The 26,368-nt window shown below is 35.7% G+C and overlaps 4 protein-coding genes and 1 non-coding gene across 5 annotated transcripts; 2 read left to right on the forward strand and 3 right to left on the reverse strand.

Annotated features, from left to right (window-relative positions):
- The first annotated feature begins 3,373 nt into the window (after positions 1–3,373).
- On the forward strand, positions 3,374–3,447 carry TRNAW-CCA (transfer RNA tryptophan (anticodon CCA)). Its single transcript has one exon. It is a non-coding gene; the product is annotated as a tRNA-Trp (tRNA).
- A 1,221-nt stretch (positions 3,448–4,668) lies between these two features.
- Positions 4,669–8,875, forward strand: LOC140809201 (YTH domain-containing protein ECT4-like). The gene is made up of 9 exons (XM_073166698.1): positions 4,669–4,863; positions 5,465–5,541; positions 5,651–5,783; positions 5,918–5,991; positions 6,121–6,705; positions 6,971–7,564; positions 7,650–7,862; positions 7,982–8,128; positions 8,236–8,875. Exons 1-9 carry the CDS (start codon positions 4,836–4,838, stop codon positions 8,473–8,475), a joined length of 2,091 nt encoding a protein of 696 aa, XP_073022799.1. The 5' UTR covers positions 4,669–4,835; the 3' UTR covers positions 8,476–8,875.
- Positions 8,530–11,267, reverse strand: LOC140809200 (receptor-like protein 3). Its single transcript, XM_073166697.1, has one exon. It carries the CDS (start codon positions 11,157–11,159, stop codon positions 9,012–9,014), a length of 2,148 nt encoding a protein of 715 aa, XP_073022798.1. The 5' UTR covers positions 11,160–11,267; the 3' UTR covers positions 8,530–9,011.
- A 3,505-nt stretch (positions 11,268–14,772) lies between these two features.
- On the reverse strand, positions 14,773–20,744 carry LOC140809282 (protein ACTIVITY OF BC1 COMPLEX KINASE 3, chloroplastic-like). The gene is made up of 6 exons (XM_073166861.1): positions 20,079–20,744; positions 18,617–18,952; positions 17,905–18,460; positions 16,816–17,002; positions 16,352–16,718; positions 14,773–15,136 (listed from the first exon to the last, which is right to left on the reverse strand). Exons 1-6 carry the CDS (start codon positions 20,676–20,678, stop codon positions 15,008–15,010), a joined length of 2,175 nt encoding a protein of 724 aa, XP_073022962.1. The 5' UTR covers positions 20,679–20,744; the 3' UTR covers positions 14,773–15,007.
- Positions 20,745–21,382: 638 nt separating this feature from the next.
- Positions 21,383–25,971, reverse strand: LOC140809165 (uncharacterized). Its single transcript, XM_073166659.1, has 4 exons — positions 25,190–25,971; positions 24,529–24,753; positions 23,984–24,367; positions 21,383–22,287 (listed from the first exon to the last, which is right to left on the reverse strand). Exons 1-4 carry the CDS (start codon positions 25,811–25,813, stop codon positions 21,811–21,813), a joined length of 1,710 nt encoding a protein of 569 aa, XP_073022760.1. The 5' UTR covers positions 25,814–25,971; the 3' UTR covers positions 21,383–21,810.
- Positions 25,972–26,368: the final 397 nt, after the last annotated feature.

The raw sequence follows: 26,368 nt of genomic DNA on the forward strand, positions 1-26,368 counted from the left end.
AGAACAAAACATCTGCAACAGAAGAACTACATCTTAAACATCTCACTGAAACCTTTATCAGAGTTTAATCATCAAAAAAAGGATATAGTTCAATTTATTTCGAGGATATTACCCTCGTGATATATCCAATGACTACTATTTCACTAAAAAAATTACACCTCATATATTGCATCCATAATGATAATTGAATATGCAGTGCAGGTAAGATAATACATTCAGACCATTGACAATTAAGCCCATCAACTTGTCCACTTGGCTTCAGAAAGTATATATATTATGTTAAAATATGGTGAGTTTATTCGAATATAAAATTCAAAATCCAATTGTTCAGCTAGCCTCCGCGACTATAACTCATGCCCTTGCCCAACAAATTATCAAACACATAACGGGCAACAAGAGTCGCCCTCGAGTATCACTTGCCACTGCCTTCATAGTCGTAACTCATGGCCCTTGCTCGGGTAAATTATCGAATCCAGAGTGAATGAACACAATTGATACAATTGGTGCCATGTGTTAGATTAATTCTTCAAAGCATAATCATATCTTATCTCACTAGAAGTGTAGTGAGATATGAATTACATAATTAGAAGAGATATAAAAATGCATGTAATAGTGTTGTAGACAAAGTTTTCATATATTTTATGCTCCTCATTCTTGTAAATAGATCAAGATTTAGATGGGAAATAATTAAGGGAAGGTTGGAAGAGGAAATGATTTTTTGGTTAGACGCATGGAATTAGCTAAGCATTTTCTTCGAACAAATACAGACCTAGAATGGACAGTTTTGTATTTATTACAAGTTGTTCTTCCTGAGTTTCGGACGTTTCGGGATGCCGCTAATAACTAACGAATAGCAAGTGTTTTTCTTTATGTGGATCCTATTTCAATGGGAACTTGATGAGTCGTCTAGTAAAAAACTAATAACAAGTAATATATTAAGGTTATATTTTAACACAAAATGAATAAGACAATATGTGATGATACTTCGCTTGATTCAGGGAAACTACATGATATATAAAAACTATACTAATCCTAAGGACAAAGACATATAGGTTTAATTGTGGATACAAGACAACAATAGAAACATTTGAGTCTTAGATTTTATATTTCAAATCTTATATATCTAGAGATATAAGTATTTGTCCAATACATATTTTGCATTCGGCTCAATTCTTGTAGTAAAATAATGGGTCGAGTTTAATATTAATTCAATTAAGAGAACAGAGAGTAATTATCTGTTTGTTAATTTTTTGACTCATCCAAAGTATCCATCGCTTGAAATTCAAAATTTGTCTATTTCCATACCTCAAAAGTGGCAGCTAGTTGTACAGAATAGAATCTATAATTTCCATAAATATTGTACTAAATATTATAGAACATGAAACCGTAAGCTCCCAAGCAATGGGAGGAGCCAAGGCTCTGACCGCGTGCCTATTGAAGAATGAGACGACGACTCATACGCAGTGGCTTGGTTAAGGGAACCCACTAGAGCCATAGCAAAAGCGAGTCTTCATAGGGCAATTGTCACTGCATATAGACCCGAACCTGAGTGATCTGTCCATGACCAGGATGAAGCTCAGGTGAAACAAAGTGGAGGTCTGAACCGACTGATGTTGAAGAATCAACAGATGAGTTGTGGTTAGAGGGTGAAATGTCACTCGAACCCAGAGCTAGCTGGTTCTCCCCGAAATGTGTTGAGGCACAACAGTGACTTGACGTCTAGGGGTAAAGCACTATTTCGGTGGCGGAGAGCTAGATTTGCCTCAATTATTTGCTTTGGAACAAGCATGAGTAATCAAATGACATAAAGCACTTCGATAAGACCCCATTCCTAGAGCTAACATCATATAACCCAATTGAGACATTGTTGAATATGCCAAACCTCTCTTAATATCTTTTTGAGCAAGAGCTAAACTAGCTCCTAAAAATACTGTTATTATGCCTATCAACGAGATAAAATTCATTATATAAAATATAACTATGAAAAGAAGAAGAAGGCGAGCTACAAGAAAAATATATGTTGCTTCCATAGTAGCAACATGTATGAGAGCTTAAATAGGAGTAGGTCCCTCCATAGCATCATGTAACCATACATGAAGAGGAAATTGTGCAGATTTAGCAACTCCACCGGCAAATAATAGAGCAGCACACAACGTAACAAATGAAGAATTGACTTCATTATTATAAAAAAAAGTTATTGAATATTTCGAATAAATTCCGAAATTCAAAACTATCTGTTATCCAATAAAAACCTAAAATTCCTAGTAATAAACCAAAATCCCCTACACGATTAGGTACACACACTTTTTGACAAGCATTTGCCACAAGCGGTTATGTAAACCAAAACCCTGTCTATATTAATAGATAGGAACACATTCCAACCAATTCCCAAAAATATAAATTCAATTTAAGTAATAATATATCAAAGTAAAGTTGTGGTAAAAAAGAAGTAAGACTATGTTAAACTCTATTTCAATCCCAACACGGTATTGCAGTTAAAGATCAAGTATTCTTATCCTAGACCCGCATTTTCTACTCTATCCCACCCTTGTTGCTCTATTAATTTATTTAATTCGAACCTAAACCCGAGTCTCGCAGACGTTGAATACAAATTTATTCTTTCTCTTTCGTCTCTTATTCTAAAAATAAGAAAAAATGGAAAAAGAAAAAAAAAAGAGGAGTAAGGATTAGTCACAGATATTTGATTGTATCTCTAATCTTCTTTACTACTTCCGATGTCAATAACTAAAATGAAAAAAAGGGGAACGTCAACGCATCCGGGAAAAAAACGATTAATCTCTATCAATAGGCCTGTTAAAGCCCTGAACCATAGCGTACTTAGTACTGTGGCCACGGAGAAATATGTTTTTAGATCTCGCATTGAAAAACCTCTTTTTTTTATTTATTGTAATACATAAAATAAAGATAATGCATATATATCATATGCATATGTAGTCAAGGGCCACTTGGAGTTGTACACGAAATCCTAATTCAAATTGAAATGTACAATGATCCATAAGATTTTCTTTTTCTTATTATTATATGTTAAATGAAACTAAAAAGATGAAATGGGCAGAAATTTTGTGTTTCTCACTGTAAGAATTATGGATATGGAAAACAAGACATGAATTCTCTACAATGACATTATAGAACAACTGAAGGGATGTGGTGCAGCTTGGTAGCGCATTTATTTTGGGTACAAAGTGTCACGGGTTCAAATCCTGTCATCCCTACCTTTTATGACTCAAATGAGTAGTAAAGAGGAATCAATTGAGATCAAATTGGACGAAATCATTCATTTTATGAAACTATACATTTAAGGGTTACAAAAAGAATAATTTTCATTGCATTCTCTTATCTATCCTGATAAAGAGCGCTCTTAGTTCAGTTCGGTAGAACGTAGGTCTCCAAAACCCGATGTCGTAGATTCAAATCCTACAGAGCGCTATTTTTTCTTAGTATATCGAATTAGACTGAAATCGATTCAATCACTTACACAGTAATTCAAATTTGACCCCCCTGTGAATTAAAGGAGGAATATACTCATCTAAAAGATCCTTGATACTCTGTCCAATCCCGAAATTAGTTCTAAATCATGTAGTGTATCAGAAGTTCACTGATTTCTCATATCACTATTTATAAACTATCATACCTTAATTATGTCAAACGACTTTATCGATATCTATCAAACATGATATAGGTTTGCAAAGAAAAATTATGTCCATCCAATTATATTTTCATTATAAATGTATTCAAAATTTAGAAGATTATTTGGTTGACGACTTAAAAATGAAGAAATAAAATATTTGGTTTCAAAGTACCATATCTAAGCAAAATTTATGCATTATCACATAGTACAAACTGCACTAGGAAGGTTGAATAAGATATGATCAAACTTTTCACAAAGGTGTTATCTACATCAATTGTTGGGAAAACAACATGCAAGATCGGACAACTTAAAGAGTTCAAGTGATGCTCTCAACAGAAGGAGTAGTCCGAGTTGTGCCTTTCTTCATTGTCGATGTTTTTTCAAACGTGGTTTTTCATAACAAAAGTTTTAACGAGATGCAACCATCCATCGTAAGAAGGATATCCGAGGGAGACATCTATTTTTGGACTTATTTCATTCGCTCATTTTTTTTAACACTTTACTGTCAATGTTTTAATGAAACAATATTTGAGTCACATATCTTCTCCAAGTAAACTTACTGTCATATATGGTTTAAAAAACAGTTGTCATATGAATAATAATCTATGGAGAGTGTTATAAACATATTTCTTAATCGTAAATGATTATATTTATTAAAGATATATTATATTTTAATTATCGATCAAAAGGTATTCTATTTGTGTATCCCTGCTCTATAAATAAGAACCTAAGAGTGTTTAGTTGAAATGAATACCACTAATTCTCTCATTTCTCTTTTCTTTACTAATTTTTATAACAAGAATCCAGTTTTCTTTCTATTTTTGAAAAAAGTTATAATTTTATTGTATTTCTATTATTTTACTATTTTACTTTATCCAAACGATTACGTTATTAAACCAATGAAAAGAGGCCACGTTTCAGATACCCGGATGAAATAGACCCAAGATGGGGGAGATTTTCAAATACACGGAAATGAAGGGATGTCGGGAAAATAGTATTTGAAAGTCACTAAATTTAAGATGGAAACGCACTGTTAAGATTTCCTTTGGCTTCCTCAATACCCAAACCCTACTAGAGTTTGCTTTGTGGCGGCTCCGACTTGTACTCCTCTACCGCGGTCGACTTAGGGTTCCGCCGTATTTCTCGATTAATTTTTCAATAAAAAGGAAGATCCTTTTCGTAGGTCATGTCTGCCGTTGCTCCTACCGCAGATCGTATCCTTTCGCTGATTTTTTGTGTGATTTTTATTATAATTTCAATTTTTGGTTCAGTTTTGTGGGTTTTGTTATTTTGTAGTTTATTTTGTTTATATGCTCATGTATTTTTATACTCAGTTTCGGTCTATGTATTTTTTTAGATCTGAGCTGAGTTTTGAAGGTGTTAGTTCTTTGGTGGGGTAAAAAATTTTAAATGGAGTTTTTTCTGAGATTTTTGGGTCTGGATCATACGGAATTAGAATTTTATTTGGTATCATATACGTGCAGATTTACCTGCTGCTGGTTGAATACTCCCCTCTTACTAAGTACTGTTAAAACCATTTTTGGCTAGACAGAAGTTTTTATCTAATAATTTGTTTTTCTAAAGCTTCGTTTGACGGTGAGGTTTTCTATACTATTGATTCATACAGGAACGGAGTTTGAATGCTAGCTGTTTTATCCCGTACTAATTCAGACTAATGATTTGAAATATCAAGGGGCTTTTTTGCTGAGATTATTTTGAATAATTTATTTATGTTTTAAAGCAAGGCTAGTCATTGCATGAATTATTTTTGTTTTTGCGGTAAAACTATGCGATCCTTTACTGTTACTGCTATAGAAGGTGCAGATTTGTTGCAGAATTTGACTTTGGATTCACAAGCGAAAACTTTTGAGGTATCAGATGCCACCAAAAAGGTATTTGCGCTTTATTGTACTTCAATTATATTCTGACTATTGTTTCGATCATTTAGGGTGTTAACACGTCTCAAACTTTTTATATGATTTTTAAATTGTGAACTTTCAGCCTTCAGTTGATTCTGCTAATGCGGCTAATAGGATTCAGTCTGATCGATCTATCTCACCTCTAATACCGGATTTCATGGATCCAACAATGTGTTACCTCCCAAATGGCTATCCGCCTGCATACTATTTTAGTGGTAAGTTGGTCCTGTAAATCTTGATATTTTCTGTTGTTTGCACGTGAATGTGCAGGTTATTGAATTGGGATTTACTCTGGAATACTATTGTTTGTATCACATTTCCTGACTTTAACCGGCCCATTTGTATTTAGGCTATGACGGGACCGGTAATGAATGGGATGAGTACAACAGATATATGAATCATGATGGATTAGAGATCCCTGCCGTAAGTTATCTTTCTCCTGATCAAATGTTTAATTTATTGTTATGTAAATTCTTGACTTGTTAGCTGCGAGCCTGATAAAATTTTAAACCATAATGTTTAACATTTTGCCTACATTTGGAAAATTTCCAGGGTTACAGTGACAATGGGTCACTGATGTACCACCATGGGTATGGTTATACTCCTTATGGTCCATATTCACCGGCTGTCTCTCCTGTTCCAACTGTTGGACATGATGGTCAGACATATGGAGCTCAGCACTATCAGTACCCAACTCCTTATTTTCAGTCACTGACACCAACGGGTGGTCAATTCCCCACTATGGCTGCCCCTCCAAAAGGTGATATAGCCACTGCTGCTGCGGCTGACCAATCATTGCCTATTGATTCTGTCAATTCAAAATCTAATGGAATTCCCAATGGTGGGACCACGAAGGGAAATAACGTTTCAGCACAAGCGAGAACAACATACAACTCTTCATTTAATGTGAACGGGACCTATGGAAGGAATGCTTTGACTGGGGGAATTCCGGCTTCTGGTTATCAGGACCCTAGGTTTGGATTCGATGGTATACAGGTACCCATCCCATGGATGGAGAACCCATACTTTTTGGATGGACAACCGAGATCTATAGGTAGTTCTACCTTAACCTCACCAAGTGAAATTGGAAATGACGTTCCTTCATCTCGGATTCAGTATAGCCAACATCACTTCATGGTATGCCTAATCTGACCACCACAATTGATGTCATTTTGTAGTTCTGTAAAGTATTTTTGTTCCGTCAAAGTGTCAAACTATTTTCTTATCCGTAAATTATTCACATCTTGGGGGAAGCATTTACGTGCGGCTCTGCATATCCTATTGTTTTGCAAAATGGATTGATATTCACACTTTAAGCTCTTATGAAATATCTATTATTCTTAAGAACATATAAATAATTATCTTAGAGGTTTATTAATATAACTATTTGTTTCATCCCCAGGGATTGCACCACCCAAGGCCAATGCCTGCCATGAACACATCCAATGGATACATGAATAGATTGTTTCCCAACAAATTTTATGGTCAATATGGAAAAGCTTATAAGTCGGGTTTGGGCTATGGATCTAATGGATATGATTCACGAACAAATGGACGCGACTGGATGGCTCTTGATAGTAAGTATAGGCCCAGGGGAAGAGGAAACAGTCTCTATGGTTATGGCAATGAGATCATGGATGGCTTGAATGAACTGAACAGAGGACCGAGAGCCAAAGTCTCAAAGAGTCAGAAGGGTTTTACACCAACCGTTCTTGCTGTCAAAGGGCAAAACATTGCCTTGACTGGGGCAGCTGATAATGATAAAGAGAAATCAAGTGTGTGTCCCGATCGAGAACAGTACAATCGGCCAGATTTCCCCGAAACCTATGCAGATGCAAGGTTCTTTATTATCAAGTCATACAGTGAGGATGATGTTCACAAGAGCATCAAGTACAATGTCTGGACCAGCACACCTAATGGTAACAAGAAGCTGGATGGTGCATACCAGGATTCTCAAAGCAAGCCTGGAGGCTGCCCTGTTTTCCTGTTCTTCTCGGTAAGCATATCTAGGCCTTTGTGCGGTACTTTTTTGAGTTGATGGCCTTTACGTTAATTGTTCTGACATGTTCTCTTTTACATAGGTAAACACCAGTGGTCAATTTGTCGGTGTTGGGGAGATGGTTGGGCCTGTTGATTTTAACAAGAGCGTTGAGTATTGGCAGCAGGACAAGTGGATTGGTTGTTTCCCTGTTAAGTGGCACATTGTTAAGGACGTACCAAACAGTCTGTTGAAACACATTATTCTTGAAGATAATGAAAACAAACCAGTTACTAATAGTAGGGACACACAGGAGGTATATTGTATTCGCTTATCTAATGTGATTCACTGTCAACAATGTTAACGGTATTAGTTTAATTGGTTACTTTGAAGGGCATATTAAAAATAAAGGTTTTATTCTTGTGTTGTGTACAGGTTAGACTGGAGCTGGGACTTCAGATGCTCAAAATATTTAAAGATCATGCCATTAAACAATGCATCCTGGATGATTTTGATTTTTACGAGGATCGCCAGAAGAGAATTCAGGAGAAGAAAGCCAAGCAACAGCAATTCCAGAAGCAGGTGAGTTAATGTTGTACCTATTTGTAATTTGATATTCTTGTACTGGTACGTAAGGCTTCAATTGTTATCCATGTATATTTCTCATTTGTCCGGCTTTTGTCATTTAGGCTCAAGTATGGGAAGGAAAACCCTCTGAAGAGAACAAGGAAAGCATAAATGGGGATCCGAAGCTTGTCAAATCATCAGAGGTGGCCTCTGATTCGACCAAACGATTGACGACAGTTGTGCAGACAATTGGGGATTTTACCACCATGAAAAATGATACCCTTACAAAATCTGGAGATAATCTGAAATCTGCCGCTGTTTCAGAGAAAATTGTAGCTAATGGTGTTGCGAATGGTTGCTAGTTCCACCATGCTATTAAGGGCAAGTCCATTGAAAAATTCTTGGAAGTTTATAAGGCAAGCATTGGTGGTGCCCTTCGACATTGTGGTTGCTGGAAATTTGATGAAGTCCCAGAGCTGGAAGACTTTCTTATCATGGAGCCCTGTTTTTCTCATGTTTAGTCGTCGCTGATAGGTTTTCATGTGTTTAGAGGGTTTGGTTTTAAGGAGTCTCGTTTCTCCTTTTTTTCTTTGCTAGTTTTTATGGTCCTTTTTCTTGATGCTTAGTTTTATGTTTTTACTTGTGAGAATTGGCTATCTGGTCTTGTAAAGCTAGCCTATTTTTGTATTGTGAAAGAGAAGCTAGATTCAAGGTTGGATAAAGCACTTCAAACCTCTATTTTATTTAAGAATTTTTCCGTCATTATTTCATCTTTAAAGTCATCTCTTTGCAGCAACAATCTCTCTTCATCAAAATATTTACTGGAATTCTAATGATTATGAAAACATATTTGATGTAAAAAATACAAGAGCCATTATGTATCATGAGTTATGGTATATTACATTGACATAGTTTGTGGATGAAAATTACCAGGGCTAACATCATTGACACTCCACGGACTGTAAAACACCAAAGGGATACTAACTGCAAAAAATCCTACAAAATATCCAATCCCAAATGGTATATCAGACGAACTCTCCGCCTCTTCCTCTAATGACGTTTCAACTGATGACTTTACCGGACAGTTTCTATGCAGCACATTGCCGCAGAGTCTTGGATTCCCCTCAAATGAAGAAGCGGGGAACGTATCAAACTGACCCCCCCTCGGAATTTCTCCTTGCAGATCATTATATGCGACACTAAATGCAGACAAGAAATGGAGCCTTTGTAGTGATCTTGGGATCTCGCCCGAAAGATGATTTCCTGACATATCCAATCTTTCCAAATTAACGAGACCGGACAATTCGGTAGGGATGCTGCCATTGAAGAAGTTGTTGCTGAGTTCCAGTGTGTGCAGAAGCTTCAACTGCCCTATCTCTTTTGGGATACTGCCAGTGAGCCTGTTGTTCCCGACTTTCAGTCCCCTCGGCAAGTTAAACAGGCGATTGTACTGGAGACTGTCGAATAGGAAAGGCAGCGCTAAATAACTCAAGTCTGAACTTGAGTTATCTGATATCAAAGCAGGTAAATGGCCAAGCTCGCGTGGAAGACCTCCAGACAGGAAATTTTGTGTTAGGTTTAGGACAAATAGGCTCGGCATATCCCCTAACCAAGTCGGAATCGAGCCGTAAATTTGATTATAGGAGAGATTTAACAATTTGACCTTCCTCAGTTTAGCAATCCAGAGAGGGATTCGACCCTTCAGCTGACACCCTCCCAGAGTGAGTATCTGCAGATTTTGGAATCCATTTAGATTCAGGAGGTCCGGCATCGTTTCGTTGTTGAAGCACCTGGATAGAAAGAGGACCTCGAGATTGTCACAGTGTTCAAGAATCTCCAAAGCACCAGCAACGTTAGACAGGTAATTGTCTGAAACCGAGAGGTGGGCTAGAGATTTCAATGAAGCCATGCAAGTTGGAATTTCACCTTCTAGCTTGTTGTACGCCAGCCGAACCGCGGTTAGGGACCGGCACAAACAGAGGCTTCCGGGTATTTCTCCGGTGAAGCTGTTGTTGCCAAAATCAATGGCTTGAAGACGCTGGAGTTTAGAGAAATCAAGGGTTGAAATTTCTCCTTCCAACAGATTGTTTCGCACAAGCAAGGTTTTCAGATTGGAGCAATCTGTTAAGGAAGGGGGCACGGAGCCATTCAAGCGGTTGGTGTGAAGCTGGAGCTGTTCCAAATTCTTAAGCAACCCTATATCCGGAGGGATCCCACCACTCAATTCATTGACATGGAGCTCTAAAATCCTGAGATTGGAAACCATAGAAATATTGTTGTCGATTGGCCCCGAAAATTGGTTGTTTGTGAGGGAAATTTCTCCCAAGCTCTTCAAATTGTACATATCCAACGGAATCAATCCCGACAGAGCGTTGAAACCTGCCCGGAAGACTTGCAATCTAGAACACCCACTGATCCCCGGAGCCACGACGCCACTGAACTTATTCATGGAGAAATCCAAGGTCTCAAGAAGCGGGGAGCCGCTGCAGATAGATGAAGGGATTGGCCCCGTAAAGCTATTGTTGCTGACATTGAACTGGACCAAATGCGATCCTAGACGAAGAAACAAAGGATCGATCGACCCACTAAACAGATTACCTGATAGATCCAGCGTTCGAATGGAAATGGGCAACTCCCGATTGGCTTGAAATATTAAACCAGAGAGACGATTGTCGCTCAAGTCCAGTGTTCGTAGCCGACGAAAAACGCTGCCGGGAACAGGGCCGAAGAGCTGGTTTCTCGACAGATTGAGGTGATACAGAAAAGTGAGGTTGACAATAAAGGTGGGAAAAATGGTTCCACGGAGGCCTCTGCTGGGCAACGATAAATGGCTAACTCGACCATCAGAGCTTCTGCAAGTTACGCCTTCCCATTCGCAGCAGTCCGCGGAAGAAGACCAATTCAGAGGGGTGGCGGAGGAGGAGATGTATCGATCGAAAGATATGAGAGAATCACGCTCAATTTGATGGCAGCAGAAAACATTCGGGAAAGAAGAGAGAACGAGGAGAAGAAAGACGAGGAAGCTTGGAATTGTGAGACTTAACATTGATTGAATATTTCGATTCACGTTTCCTCTGTGTGTATATTATTATGTACGCACATTTCCCTGTGCAGTCTTCCCCTCTTCGTTCCTTTCTTTCTCGTTCACAACTCACAATATTATATTAAAATCTAAACTTTGTGGCACAAAGTTTTTCTAATATAATTTATCCGACTAGCGTAATTTGCATGTTACCGCATTATCGAGAGTGCTTTCCTAGTGTACATTGAAAGACAACAACTGCATGTACCTAATCATAAAACAAAAAATGACTTTGTCATTGCACAATGCTATACTTTAATATGAAATATGGGATTGGATTCTCCTCATCAAATTCTATTTGAGTTTTTATTCTATTAGTTTTTTTTTCATGTATGGACCCAAATATTTTTGGGGAATGTGTTTTGGGAATGAAAAATCAGACGTTAAAATTAATAATTATCAGAATCTGTTGTAATATGCGTGGACAAGCTAGTGAAATAGAGATGAAAGAGATGTGAGTCGTAGTCGAATGGGTATTGATATAAAAGCATATATATGAATATTATTAGCATTTTGCAAGTGTAAATTATTGACTCAACTTCCTGGTCTTTTCTGCCCACTCTCATTCTTTGCTTACACACGGATTTAAAGTTTTTGGCTTGACTTTGAGATCCCCTTGAAGTTTCACCTCAATTAAATATAGATAATAAATCGTGTAAGACGGTCTCACGAGTCGTATTTTGTTAGACGAATATCTTATTTGGGTCATCCATGAAAAAATATTACTTTGTATGCTAAGAGTATTACTTTTTATTGTGAATATAGGTAGGACTGACCTGTCTCACAGATAAAGACTCGTGAGAACGTCTTACAAGAAACCTACTCTTAAATAAATTAGCTGGTCGAATTAATTTTGTTCATATTTATAATGATAAATAATATATTTAGCATAAAACGTAATATTTTTCATTGATTACCTAAATAAGATATTTATATCACAAAATTTATTCGTGAGACCGTCTCACAAAAAATTTTGTGTAAATTAAAATATTGAATTAAAGAACGTATATAAAGGCTGGTATTACGAGATCAGTAACCATGCTTACGCTTAATTATGTAAAAAAATATATCAAGTTTATTTTTCAAAACGAATTTATTTATTAGACAAAACAGAAGTTAAGCAACTGTTTTTTTTATGTAAACTTGCATGTAAGATTTAATGTTTAGAGATCATCAGATGCATGTTTATATTATTATATATTCAAAGAAACCATTTTTAAAAAAAATATATGTGAAGTTGATTTGATTGATTTTTATTTGAAAATAAGTTCGAAAATTCTAATATCCGAATAAAATAATGAAAGCAAAAATTTGTGTGAAACGGTCTCACGTGTCGTAATTTGTGATACGGATCTCTTATTTGAGTCATCCATGAAAAAATATTATTTTTTATGCTGATAGTATTACTTTTTATTGTGAATATCGGTAGGATTGATATGTCTCACAGATAAAAATTCGTGAAACCGTCTCACAAAATAGTTACTCATTAATGAAACAAATGGGTTTGGTAAAGAAATTTTTATTGAGCTATAAAATTGTCTTATTTTTATTAAAATGTATTGTATTTTAGCAATTTCCAAAATATGTTATCTTAAATCTTAATTATAACCCATTCACAGAAATTTCAATCTGAATAAAATCTATTAATATTTCTCAAACCGGCAAATTTTCAAATAATCTAACGTACACAGCAGAAAATTCTAATCATAATACGACACCAAAATTACAAAAACCAATTATCAAAATCTTTTACGTTGTGTTTGGATTGATTGATTTCAAATTCATGATTTTCAAATATATTTTTATTGTTTAGAAAATAAAACCATAAACTTTAAATTCATATTTTATATGTTATAATAGTATTTCATATTAATTAGGATTAGTTTCAAGTTCACCCAATTAGAAATTTATTATATTTTTTTACTAATGATATATAAACAAGTAAGATACAAAGTTAAAATTTTATTATAGTTTCATTTTAAAAAATAAAACTATAATCGAAAATGATTGATTTCAAATTCATCTTCTCAGATATTAATTTTTACATATAGAGTTTTATGTTTTTTTTTACTTTGATTTAGGGTGTAAAATGCTATTTGTCCATTAACATTTAATCATATATCTATCGAATGATGTTCCATCAGTTAGATTTTCACTTTATGTAGTTCGTAAATACATATGAGTTGATATTTATATTTTATTTTATGTTATATATAATTTATTTCATGTATAAAATATGTGTCAAATTTATTTATAAATAAAGATGGAGTTCAAATAAAAAAATAGAATATAAATGTCAATTCTCTTGATATTTGAAATTTTTATTCGCTTATTTTATAATTTAATATAATATAATATAAATCACGATAGAGACGCGTCTCCACCATTTGCTGTGCAGTGCGGCCCGCCATCCTTTGAATTTATTTGCATGTTCACAATCAGTGCTCCAAACGTAATTCAACTTGTATTCCATATATCTATGTGCTTTACATTCTACAATATAATTATCACAAACTTTCCCGTGAGACCGTCTCACAGAACAATTTTGTGAGATAAATATTCTATTTGAGTCATCATAAAAAAATTATTTTTATACCAAAAATATTATTTTTATTGTAAATATGGACATGATTGACATGTTTCATAAATAAAGATACATTATAAATTTTCAAAAGAGACCAACTCATTAATTCATTGTATAGTAAAAATTATTTGCTAAATAATAAATATTGAGATCAATTACGAAATATATATTTGTGATGTAGCCAAAAATATATATTACTCGATTAGAGCATATCTAAATGACAGACTTACACTTGATAGTTCAGAATCACAAAGTAAAATGAGAGGCGTGAGTGCCTGACCAAAAAATTACGACGCTCAAATAAATAGTTGTTCTATAAAAGTCTCAAATAACTAGAACATTTGACTAGTAATGAGAGAGTGTACATAGAAATGTGAGTGTGCTTGTTGTTTATAGATTTCTTACCGGATAAATTGAATTTATGTATTTTGATATAAGATATCAACAAGAAATTCAATAAAGACTGAACTGAATATTTAATAAAAATATAAAATTAAGGCTTGGAATATATATGAAAAAATAACATTAAAACAACACAATTATTTAATTAAAGTATCTTCACATGAAAAATATTTTGAATCAATCGTATTTACAAGAGTTGGTCTCATGTGAGACCGTCTCACAAATCTTAATATGTGAGACGGGTCAACCCTACCTATATTCACAATAAAAAGTAATACTCTTAACATAAAAAGTAATATTTTTTCATGGATGATCCAAATAAGAGATCTGTCTCACAAATATTATCCGTTCACACAAGTTTTTGCCTATTTACAAATTACAATACCTCGTATCCTACGAAAGTTGATAAAAAAATTATTTTGAAATATGACCTGGATGAATAATTCAAGGTTTAGTGAAGAGAGTTCCAAAGCTTTAACCAAATCAATTATAAAATTAAAATGTTATAAAGTAAAATTTGAATGTATAAATGGAAGTAATATAACCATGCATGCCAATTATTGATTTGCAAAGCGAAAAATGGACATAAAATAGAAGAAAAAACAGTGCCAATAAAAGTTTTACATTGCAGTAGTCACTCTATCATTTGTCGGAGGAATTTTCTATGTTTAAGGAAGAGTTTCAACACCAATCTCATTTTCGACAAAGCATATCATATGTGAGTTTCTGTTTAGTTTTTGTATCAGGCATAACGTGGAGGGGGTATCGAGCCCCCACAGTAAATAGAAGAATCGATTTACAAAGATAGTAAATAATTGGAAATAAATTACGAAGTTGAAGCAGGAATTGTGGGTGGAGCCCGGAGAACTTGCTGTAGTAAGCGTGCAGCGAGTCGTTGAGTGATTCCACCAACCAAACGCCCTCCCAACCTTCGTGCTCCTGGTTCTAGCAGAACCTGGTTCGATAAAAAAAGCTTCTTGGGTCAGCTCATACGAGCGAACGCTTGCTCTTCAAAAGCAAAACAACAAAATACTATTTTTCTTCCACTATGGATTGAAATGAGGCTAACTCATAATATGGTACACTATGGATCATAATCCACCTTTCCCTTTTACATCAATCACAATGTTTCAAACTTCTCTTTGCTTGGGATTGTGGATCAAAATAAACAGAGATAGTCAAATATATCGATGATATTTATGCTAGGTGAGAATATGATAGAGATCTACCAGGGGCTACTGCATTCTGGTCATTTGATTTCACCAAAAACTTGAGAACTAAACTTTTTTTTAACTTTTAGCTTTCATTCCTTCTCACCACCAACCACTAAGTCTACCACACAAACTGTCTGTCGCCTCCTTCCGCCAGCAATAAGAAGCTTTAGTTAGACAATTATTTAACATATTTTCTCGTAATATTTTCAGATTTTGTGATTTCAAAAATCAAATTTGTTTTTTTCCCCTATTATTATCGATTTATTATTGAAGATTAATGGCGGAAAAAGATAAACAACCGGAGTTGGAATTTTAGTCTAGTACTTGTTCTAATAATGGATTAAAAATTTGAAATTTAAATTTAGTTTTTTGGTAAAAGTAATTTATTACTTTGTTAACATTAATATGATGATGAATATTTATTAATTATCTTGTTAGTTTGCATTTATATATTTATTTGCATATTATCTAGATAATATTATATTGTATGAAGCTTTTTTATACTTAAACATTATTTAATTAAACATCTTACATAAAAATGATGACTATTTGTGATTATATTGCATTATTATATATGATTATCTATAAAAAAATTACTTAAAAAAATTCAAGGCGGTTTTGTGATTTTATATGATTATCTATAAAAAAAAATAGTTAAAAATTTTTAACCGCCTAGATGGCCGAGGTAGTAGGGGGTCACAACATTGTATTTGTGACAAGCCACTAATAATATATCATATACAAACTCAAGATTGAGGAGGTGTGTTAAGAGTTTTTTATTATTCAAGTTAGTCAGAGCATAACTATTTTAATTACCTCTCACGGTAGATTAACAATACAATGAATGTTATTCGCACACTGATCTTAGCAATGACTGCAAATGTGATGTTACCCGGTCTTCAGGGAGGTATTGCAGTTTTTGTAAAGTAAACTTAAAGAAGATGAGGAATTCTAACCTGAATTATGGGCTGCAAAATACTGGGATCAAAGTTATTTGAGGATTGTAGAAGTGCCCATATTCTGAATACCTGTGCCCTAAGCTCCAGCATACTTTCCTGTTCGGCAATGTTCATTGCAAATGAACTGGTTGCATTAGCATTATAGATAAGAGACCGAACAAGATCAGGCATATAGTTGTATGATTCAAGCACTGAACCCAGCACAACAGCTTCAGTAGCGCGAACAGTTTCTTTAATTACCAAAACCCTCAGGTCTTCACCATCAGCACCCAACAGTAGTTTGAGAACAGGTTGTAGAGCATCTTTGGCCGAAAAATCTCGGTCTTTCTTCCCTTGAACCAGCAAGTTTTCAAGTCTATTCCACCTGTCATAAACAATTAAAGTAAGCTTCTAATTCTGCCAATGACTTGGGAGAATCGCACTTACACTAACCAGAACTAAACAATTTAGACTATACATGCCTGAATCTCCCATCCTTGAAAAGCAGCTCAATAAGTGCATCTCTCAGATACGGATTAGGATCTGTAAGAAGCCTTTTAGCAAAATACGGATACGACGCAGCCAGCACCTTGAAATTAGGGTCAGCATATAGAGCTAAACCTTCTAGAACAGTGAGAGACCTCAAAATCAACGCATAATAAGCTGGCACTGCAAAAATAAATCAAGTAAAAATAGCAATCAGAAATGCAGATGAAGGCATGATACCAGGTTATAACATTTGAATTATGTAATAAACAACCTAGCACCAAAACTCTTTAGCTAACATAAATTGCTAGACATATTTCTAATTTACAACAACTGAGAAAAAAGAACTGGTTTCATACAATATTTATTACGATGACCACCTGCTACAGATTGTATATGCAGTACAGACAAGTGGCAAGAATAATGTCGTATAAAAATATGGCCCCTTTATACATAGTGGCTAGAACTTTGCTAGTCTGTAATTCATACTTTTCGCTTTGAGGTAAGGACTTATCAGAAGATTTATGCTCGACGCTATCAAATGAAGGTCTACCCATAAACACAACCCACAGTTAAGCATAAAAAGGAACCTAGCCTATACAAAAACTTCATTCAACTCATCATCTCAGAATTATGAATTTTTGGATGCAATGGTTTTAGTCCATCAGCAGACGGATTCAGACACCAAATTGCTATTTGAGTTCTATCAGGAATCTAAACAAAGTACATTGGACAGTTAATTTTCAGTGGCTTTGTGGATTCTTCTTGCTGCAACAAAGAACAATGTTTTTTCTTTGACCCGATTTTCAGTAACATTAATCCATATTTAAAATATAAACCAAATCATCCTTTTTCACCAAAATAACATTCTCAGGTATCGTTTATCAGCCAGGATACATCAACTGAGACAGTTTTCTACATCGTTCTCCTCTATTTTCCAAAATTCCTTCTTACAATCAACTTTTGAACAAATATATACCCTAAAATTTCTTCACCCTCTGCGTGAAGTAGGACAATGTTCTCACATAGACTTGACCTATCAAATGCAGTCAATATAGATGATTTCAAGGAAAGTAAACCGTTACCGTTGAACGGGTATTGATACAAGACAGCACCCAAACCATCCACAATGGTCTTGAAATTGAGCTCGCTTACAGTTGAATTTAGAGCATCATCAAAGAAGTTCCTTAGAGCTGGTACAATAGGAGATACATCCACATCAGGGGACAAAAAGTCCAAAACATAATAATCACGTGCCATAGCTTCATAGTCTCGATTAACCATGTGCACAACATGACCAATTATCGCAGATCTTGCTTGTTCAGGAGTCTCGCTCATCATTCCAAAATCAAGAAAAGCAAGCTTCCCATCAGGTGTCGCTAAGAGATTGCCTGGATGAGGATCAGCGTGGAAATAGCCATACTCAAGCAGCTGTCTAAGACTGCATTGAATCCCAGTGTTTACCAGATCCAGAACTTTGAGCCCCTGCCTCTCTATGGCATCTTGCTCATTTAATTTGACCCCTTCAACCCAGTCCATAGTTAGCACTTTTCTACTCGTGTAATCCCAGAAAATATCTGGAACAAGAACATCTTCTTTGTCGGCATACAACTTTTTAAATCTCCTTGCATTTTGACCCTCCTGCATAGACCTGTCAAAATTAACATTCAAACCTACTAGCTTTCTAGTTCATGCAACTAAATGAAGGGCAAAGAGCATGTCCTAGTAGACACCACATGCAATATTACGACAAACTTGGATGAGCTTCAGTGAAATAGAATAATCTAGAAAACTAACCTGTACATAATTGAGTTCTTGGTAAACTCTTCTAGCGAATTCGTCTATAAGAGCCACGACATCACTTGAAATTATATCAACATACTTATTTACAAGAAAACCTAAACCCCGTAGCAGGTAAAAATCTAGCCCTATTGCTTCTTCAATACCAGGTCTTTGCACCTTCACAGCGACAATCTGCCCAGAGAACCTCAGTTGTGCCTTGTAAACTTGGCCTAGACTGGCAGCCGCAATTGGAGATGCAGATATTGATGAGTAAATAGAATCAAGCGGACGTCCCAACTCTTTCTCAATACAAGAAAAAGCTTCCGAATCTGGAAATGTGGGTAATGCATCCTACTCCAACAACAACAAGAAAATCACAACATCATTTAATCAACTTGGCATCAGGTAACGCTAAGTTATATCGACCTAATTATAGTTACTGAGACCGCAATTCGAAAACATGATGCTCAAAGTTGCACCGTTGATGCTTGAAGAAATAGACAGGTTTGGGTTTTAAAATGAAGGATCACACTGCAAGACTTTAAGGCAAAAAGGGGCAGATTGTGAAAGCTAGTTTCACCTTGATTTTCTTTAATGCTTATTTTTATCCTTAAAAATCAATCGGTGTGCTTGAAATTTACTATCATTATTTCAAGGATTTTGTCTGAAACTAAATAAAGTGGTGAAAATAATTATTTAGATAAAGATAAAGTTGACTGGATTACTGGAAAATGTATATGATTATAAAACATATTATAAGATACACATTATATTGAATATCTTTCTAGTTCATGCAACTCTGCCCACTTTTGCAATAGAAAGCTTCAATGATGCCACCAGTAACAAATAAATTTTGTTTTCACAAACTCCAAGAAAACATAGAACCAAGACCACTCCTAAAAAAGCAGCGAAAATAAACTTCAAGCAGAGATCGCTGCTCTTGAGATTTCATGTCTGTTGATTTAAGGTAATAACAGATATCAAATCAAATATTAATTGCAAATTATATTTCAGTCTATATCAGTAATACAAGTTCTATGATTTACTCACTAATCGGGGTGGTACAAAAGATACTAAAACTGTGGTTAAGAAACAAGTTTTTCATCTCAATAAAGAAAGAGGATATCACTCAAAGTACAATAGCTGCTTGTTCCTTAGACATGAAGTAGTCTTTCTTATTGAATCAGATCATAATTCTGATAAACAGTAGGATAAACAATTAAAAGTTAAAATAGTTCTCTCAGTCATATTTTTAGGTAAACAACAAGCAAAAGAAGATGTTTGCAACTTTCAATCTGCATTTATTGCTACAGTAATAAACAAATTATTGGCATCTTCCATCTCACTGATGAAAGACAATCATGATCGATGCATCCTCACTTGAAAAGAACACCAGTTGTGTGTTATAATCTGATTTGTCAATACCCATATAAAATATCGATAAACCGAGATTAACTGTAAATGGAATACAGGGTACCTGCAACTGAGAAAGCTCCTCGAGATATATAGGCGGGCACAAATCCGGCCTCGTGGACAATCCCTGGCCAATTTTGACAAAAGTAGGTCCTAATCTAGTGAAGGTCTTTCTGAGCTCAATAGCTCGCATTCTTTGGTTCCTATCAAGCCCGCCGTTGACTCTGTCCAGCCACAGATTTAGAGCGAATGCACCCACTCCGGCGAAAATCTCCACCGTCCTTCCCACCAACTTGATTGGTCGGGAGCCATATATGCGGGTCAAGTTTTCTGGGCTGTAGACAGAAGCATCAACCGCACGGGCCATTGCCCTGGCTTCTGCTTGCATATCATCAGCTCGGTCTCTGGCAAGAGCTCTGGACGTGGAGTCATCAGCTCGGTCTCTGGCAAGAGCTCTGGACGTGGAGTCATCATCTCTCACACGCAGGACAACAGAAGCGGCATTCTCCCCGCCTCCGCCTCCGCCTCCGCCTCTGAGGGAAGGCACGGGCTTCGACTTCTCCACCAGCGCCGCTCTGGGCGGTTTGGCCTTCCATTTTGGTATCCTGTGATTGAGAGTGGTGGCACCGACGCAGCAAGACACAGTGATTGAGGTGGAATTCATAGGCGCAGGAACGACGAGAATCCCTGCTATCTTCAAAATGGTCGTTTGATTCTCTAATATAATAATAATAATAATAATAATAATAATAATAATAATAATAATAATCGACGATATATATTAGGAATAATTGTGAAGTTCCCCAGCACGCAACTGAGACCAAAATCAAAATGACATGCAAATTCTTTTCCATTTTTTATTTTTTATTAACTTTCAAAGCCTCCATTTTTCATTAAACAAAATGTATTGAATATCAATAAATTTATGATAATATACTTTTTCTAATTTTCTTGAACAAAAATATTAAGTAAGATAAGATTAATTTTGGTATTTGAATAAAAACTATAACATCAAATTTTATTAATATAACAACTTATTTTAATAATGTAGTAAATATTAATTACTATTATTATACCTAAAAAAGGTCAGGACTAATAAAACAAACATGAATATTATTAACTGTTTCATTTTATCATCCACTTTCAAACAAGAAATTCAATGCCACTCGATGTTTACCACACCAGACCACATGCCATTCACATATTTTTTTAAATCTATTTTTTTGCAATTTCCTTTAAATTGTAATAAAATTAGTCAAAAATAGAAGGTAAGAATAATAGCTACGCCTTCAGGTTTCTTCTGATATTAGGATTCCTCGGGACATCGAATCAGCGATTAATCAATCACAAGGATAAACAAAGAGTGCGTGAAGAAGCTATACTCTCATTCTGCATAAATAGCATCGCAAAATCTTTGAAAAATTTCTTGTCCCAGTAACATGGCCAGGACCACATATCCAATGTGCAAAGCATCCAAAAAAACTCTGGAAACAATCTAATTTAAGACTATGAAATCAAGAAAACGCAAACAGATTGGAGCAAGTTGAGCTTTCTCAGGTTTTTCCTTCTTCCAGAAATCTTCGAATCCATAGTTTAATGCTGTAGTATATTCGAAAGTTTTTCTTCCAAGGTGTAGACAACATGAATTTTTATTATATATTTGCTTTTCCATCATGGGCACTTTCATCAAAGTCTCGACTATGCATCTTGAGCAAGAAAGAGTAGCTTTAAGCAGAAGCACCTTGTTTACAATATCTCCGCAAGGAACAAGAGAAACCCAAAAACCAATCAAAGTTCTAATTAGACTGGAAATCCAAGAAGAGGTGCAATTTTTGTAGAAGAAGATCACGTGTTCCATACAGAGGCTTGCTGCTTATGATCCAATCCTTCTCAAGACCTCCCGCTTTGCCACTATTCAGCATCTCATCATGAAAAGCAGAAACGATTAGATAAATTGAACTTCTCAAAATATCAGCCAATGCATATGCTTTGGCATAAACAGGGCTGCCTCTTATTTTTCCCATGGTACTACCCGTTGACTCTCTTCTCCCTGTGTTCATGGTTGTCCATTTGATTCCAGTATGACCGATGAGATCATGTTCAGATGGTATGTTGGTCTTTTTCCCAATGAGAGTTTCGACAGCTAACAAACTAGATAGCAATGTTGAGATCACAGTAGTATTGCTACCTGACAGTTGAGCAACACCAAACCTGTCCTCCTTGTGTGATCGTGCAGTTAAGGAGGAAACAATTCGAGCACACCATGTAAAAAGCTGAAAATAGTTGACATAAAATTAGCTTCATTTCCCCCTTAAGGAAATTGGGAACGATTCTAAACAAATATCACATTAAACAATACCAGTTCTCCCTTTTGTTCCCAATGAAATTCGAAATTATGCAACACCACCAAACAAATAGTATTTTTACTTTATTTGTTTTTCAAAATGTTACAAAAGTACTTTGTCAAGTTTCATTATTCAATTTTTGACAACCATAAGAAGAAAAATAATGCTTCATGATTACCGCAACAAGCTGCAAGTTATAAAGTATTTCTTTGTAGTCTTCTCCGACTAAACTTACTATTTCAGCAACACCAAACCTTCCAGAGAGAGACTAAAATTTCCTCAATTTAAATGTGAAACTCAAATTTTGCTAGATATGCCCACACACTGCATGAAGTTAGTAGAATAATTTATGCAGTAACCCATGATAATATTGAATGTTTAAATATGAGGGTATCAATATTAATACACTCATCAGAAGCGTTTCAATCAAAATGAGAAGTGTTGGATGGGGGGACCAATTAATGATCCAATCAAGTCCAAAGGAACTAACTATCTAAATGTATAGCAATCTTTATGCTTAGCAATGTCGATCAGGTTTCATGAATGCTGAATAATGAACTCTTTCAGAGTTACTAAACATAGCACAGTATGAAGGTATAAATGCTGGTTTTCATCACATGTTTTTGTGCATGGCAGGTTTGATTAGGTTGGAAGGGATATTTTATCGGCTTAATACTTCATTTTGACCGATGCAGCCCAAATTTTTTTGTATGTGCCTGTAAACAATGGATAAATGCATCTGGTTATCTCCAATGTACTCCTCCCACATCTCACCTGCCTCCACTGTTGACTGCACTGTTCCTCAAACCAACCTCTATCTTTTACCCCTCAGTCCTCCACCTATTCACACTTGGAAGCTTGTTGATGTGAAACAATATCACTTGTGATGAAACATGAAAGGGGGGAGAGGAATAAGAGGGAAGAGAGACTAGGAGAAACGGGGAGTGAGGTGGTAAAATGAAGGACAGCCATTGGGGAAGGGAAGCAAAAGACGGGCAGATGAGTTAAAAATGGCTAGCAAAGGACAAGTGCTGCAGCTGCAGGGTTAGAGAGTGAGGACGGAGGGAAAGGAGAAGGGGGGAGAAAGTAGAGTAGCTTGGAGTTAGCAGTTGTGTAGCGAGAAGGTGAAGCAAAGATGATGAGAAAAAATGAAAGGAGGAGGCAAAATTGTCATTCCAATGTTATCTAAGTTAATTATCCTATCTTCAATCAGATGTACAAAATATGTTACCAATCATGGCCTATGATTTTTTATCTACCGAAAATCTAATTATTTATCACTCAATAAAAAATCACTCCAATATACCACCAGCCACTACATGCAGCCTTCGAGTTTTTTATTCTACTAAAACCAGCTACATTAGTCAGAAGCTCAGTTTTGCTTCATAACTCTCAAATTTCAGAGTGCTCAAGGCTGAATGTTCTACTAGACGTGCAAGACTGGATATTTAGAATATATAGCACAAAACAGCAAACTACAAATAAATGAAAAATATGATCTGATCATGCATCTTCAACATTAGCAAACAATATGTTCCCAGATAAGTTGATGATCTTATCATTCAGAATTTGGATAATGATATTTTTTCTTGTTGGGCATGATCAGGAAACATTAATAATATACCTGGGAGTCATAAAATGATTCTGAAAGTCTCAAAGCCACAAGCTGGTTGGTTGGCGAAGTTAACTGATACGACAACTGCAACGAGTTACCAACTGATGAGCTCTCTAGACCTTCAGCAAGTTCTTTAGTGAAGTTTTCCAAAGGCCCCAGGCATGAAGCTATAATTCTTTTATAAGTTTCACCGGTTTCCTCAAAGAATGCAGCTAGGCGCCATGTATCAACATTACTCTCACACAACATACAGAGATCGAGATAAGCAAGATATTGCAAAAGAGACTTTGGCGTGCTTTCCTCAAGTGTCGCTAGAAGCTGGTCACTTGGATTTGTTTCTGCTGCGGCTGATCCTTTTAGAGGAGCAAATACAAACCTCTTTGTATGAAGCACCTGTAGAGAAACACTATGGTTAACAGGCTACATAATCAGAAAGGTCAAATTAGAAGTACTTAAGGATTTTTGTCTAAAAAAGAAAAGCATTGAAGGATTTATAAAGGTACAACAGTACAAAAAAACAGAAGCAATATCAACAAGCTAGTTGGTGGAGAAACCTGGAGTAGGTGGTCACTTAATTCCCAACAAAAAATCAATAGAAGACTTCCAAAATAGAATATAATCTGTTCAACAACAAACTTTATCCCTGAGGCTTGGCTTCTGTACTCAGCAGGCAGGAAAAATGCAAGTGAACCAGATATTAAGTAACCAGTAGTTGAAAACCTTAAAGCTCGTCCCACAGCTAGAGGAAGCCCCATCTTAAAGCTAAAGAATGGAGGACGCTGCAGACACAAGAAGATGGATCAGCAAATTCATTAAACTAAACAATAGTTCCCAATCTATGGAAATTTATATCATGTCCGAGGAAATATCTAATCAATGCTATAGAATGTTCAGGATAGTCAAACCTCGGAGTTAGATGTTATAATATGATTAATAACTATTGATAGCTGAAAATGGATATGTTTTTCTTTTAAGTTTCGGAGTAGGAATAGACCCATAGTCTTAGGAAAAGTAATCGAGTGGAGCAGACAACATTTATCAATTCGCTAATTTAAAAATGTCAGACAGATTCATTTCTCTTCGAATCTCTTTAATCTAATACTTAGTTCTGTCTAACGCATCTAACAAGCCACTGTTTTATCAACCTTCTCCTTAAGATTGGTAAACTGACCAAAAATACAAAGAAATGCTTGGAGATAACGAAACAGCGGATACCTGAATAATCGGGAAGCGCAAAACCCACCGTTGCTTATAAACATAATGCAACGCATAGAACAGGCCCATCATAAAACCCCGAAACCCCAAATTTCCAACTAACCCAGCTCTCTTGGTCTTAGAATTAGAAACTGACTGTATGTGATAAACATCGCAACCCCAGCAGATGAAAACAGCAAACAATGCCCCAGCAACCGCGAACACGCTCACGAACAAAGTAAAGCTCAACCAAACTCTCACCTTCTTCCTCGATTCCGAAGAATTTTGACCGCCGGGAACAAAAATAAGGCGGAGCAAGGCAAGAGAAACATCGATAGGAGAAGCTACGGGAAGGAGATGAGGAGAGGAAATAAAAAAGATGGAGATGGAACAAAGGAGTAGGGAAAAGTGGATAGCAAGGAAAGAAAGCAATGATAGAAAAGTGGGAGTAAAAGGTTTCGTTGTGAAGGGGGAAAGGAAAATGGTCTTGAAGATGAAGAATACGCAAGTAGATTGGAGAAATTGCCAGATTAAGAAGCTTAAGAAGCGATCTTTGATTATGGTGATACGGGTATCTCCTCCACCAGCGCCGCCGCCGTCCTTGTCTTTGAACAGCGTACGTTGGATGGCCGCGGAGATTGGCATTCTGGCGAGGGTTCGAAGTGCGAGAGCGCGTGTTTGTCCGCCAGGTAATGGAGTTTTTAGGGGTTTTGCAAATTCAAGCTCTCTTCTCAACGATGAAGTCAGGCTGGTTTCAAATTTCCTTTTTCGCGTGGTCGGTCTTCGAATATGAATATCGATTATTTTTTCAGTAAAATAAAAAAGCTAAAATATCTATAAATAAATAATTAATCATCCACGTAAGGCTTTATAATAGCTGTTGTGCTCTTTAAATATAATATTTATATTATTAAAGTATAATATTAACTATTACTCGTAGATATTCTCCTCATAAAATACATAATATTTTTGTATAAGAAGCTTGATGTATAATCTTTCAAAAACAATCAATTATTTTCAAAGAAATTTTAAAAATTACAAATATGGTTTTTCGTCTTTGTTTTTTGACGATTTTTCTTATTCATGTCATATGATTTCATTTTATTTTGTTAACTTAGTAATACAATTTTATTCTTTTTTTTTTTGTGATATTGATCAAAATTGAGGTAAAAACTTATGTGAGACGGTCTCACGGGTCGT

This window comes from Primulina eburnea, chromosome 13 (assembly GCF_022965805.1).
Source record: "Primulina eburnea isolate SZY01 chromosome 13, ASM2296580v1, whole genome shotgun sequence".
NCBI lineage: Eukaryota > Viridiplantae > Streptophyta > Magnoliopsida > Lamiales > Gesneriaceae > Primulina > Primulina eburnea.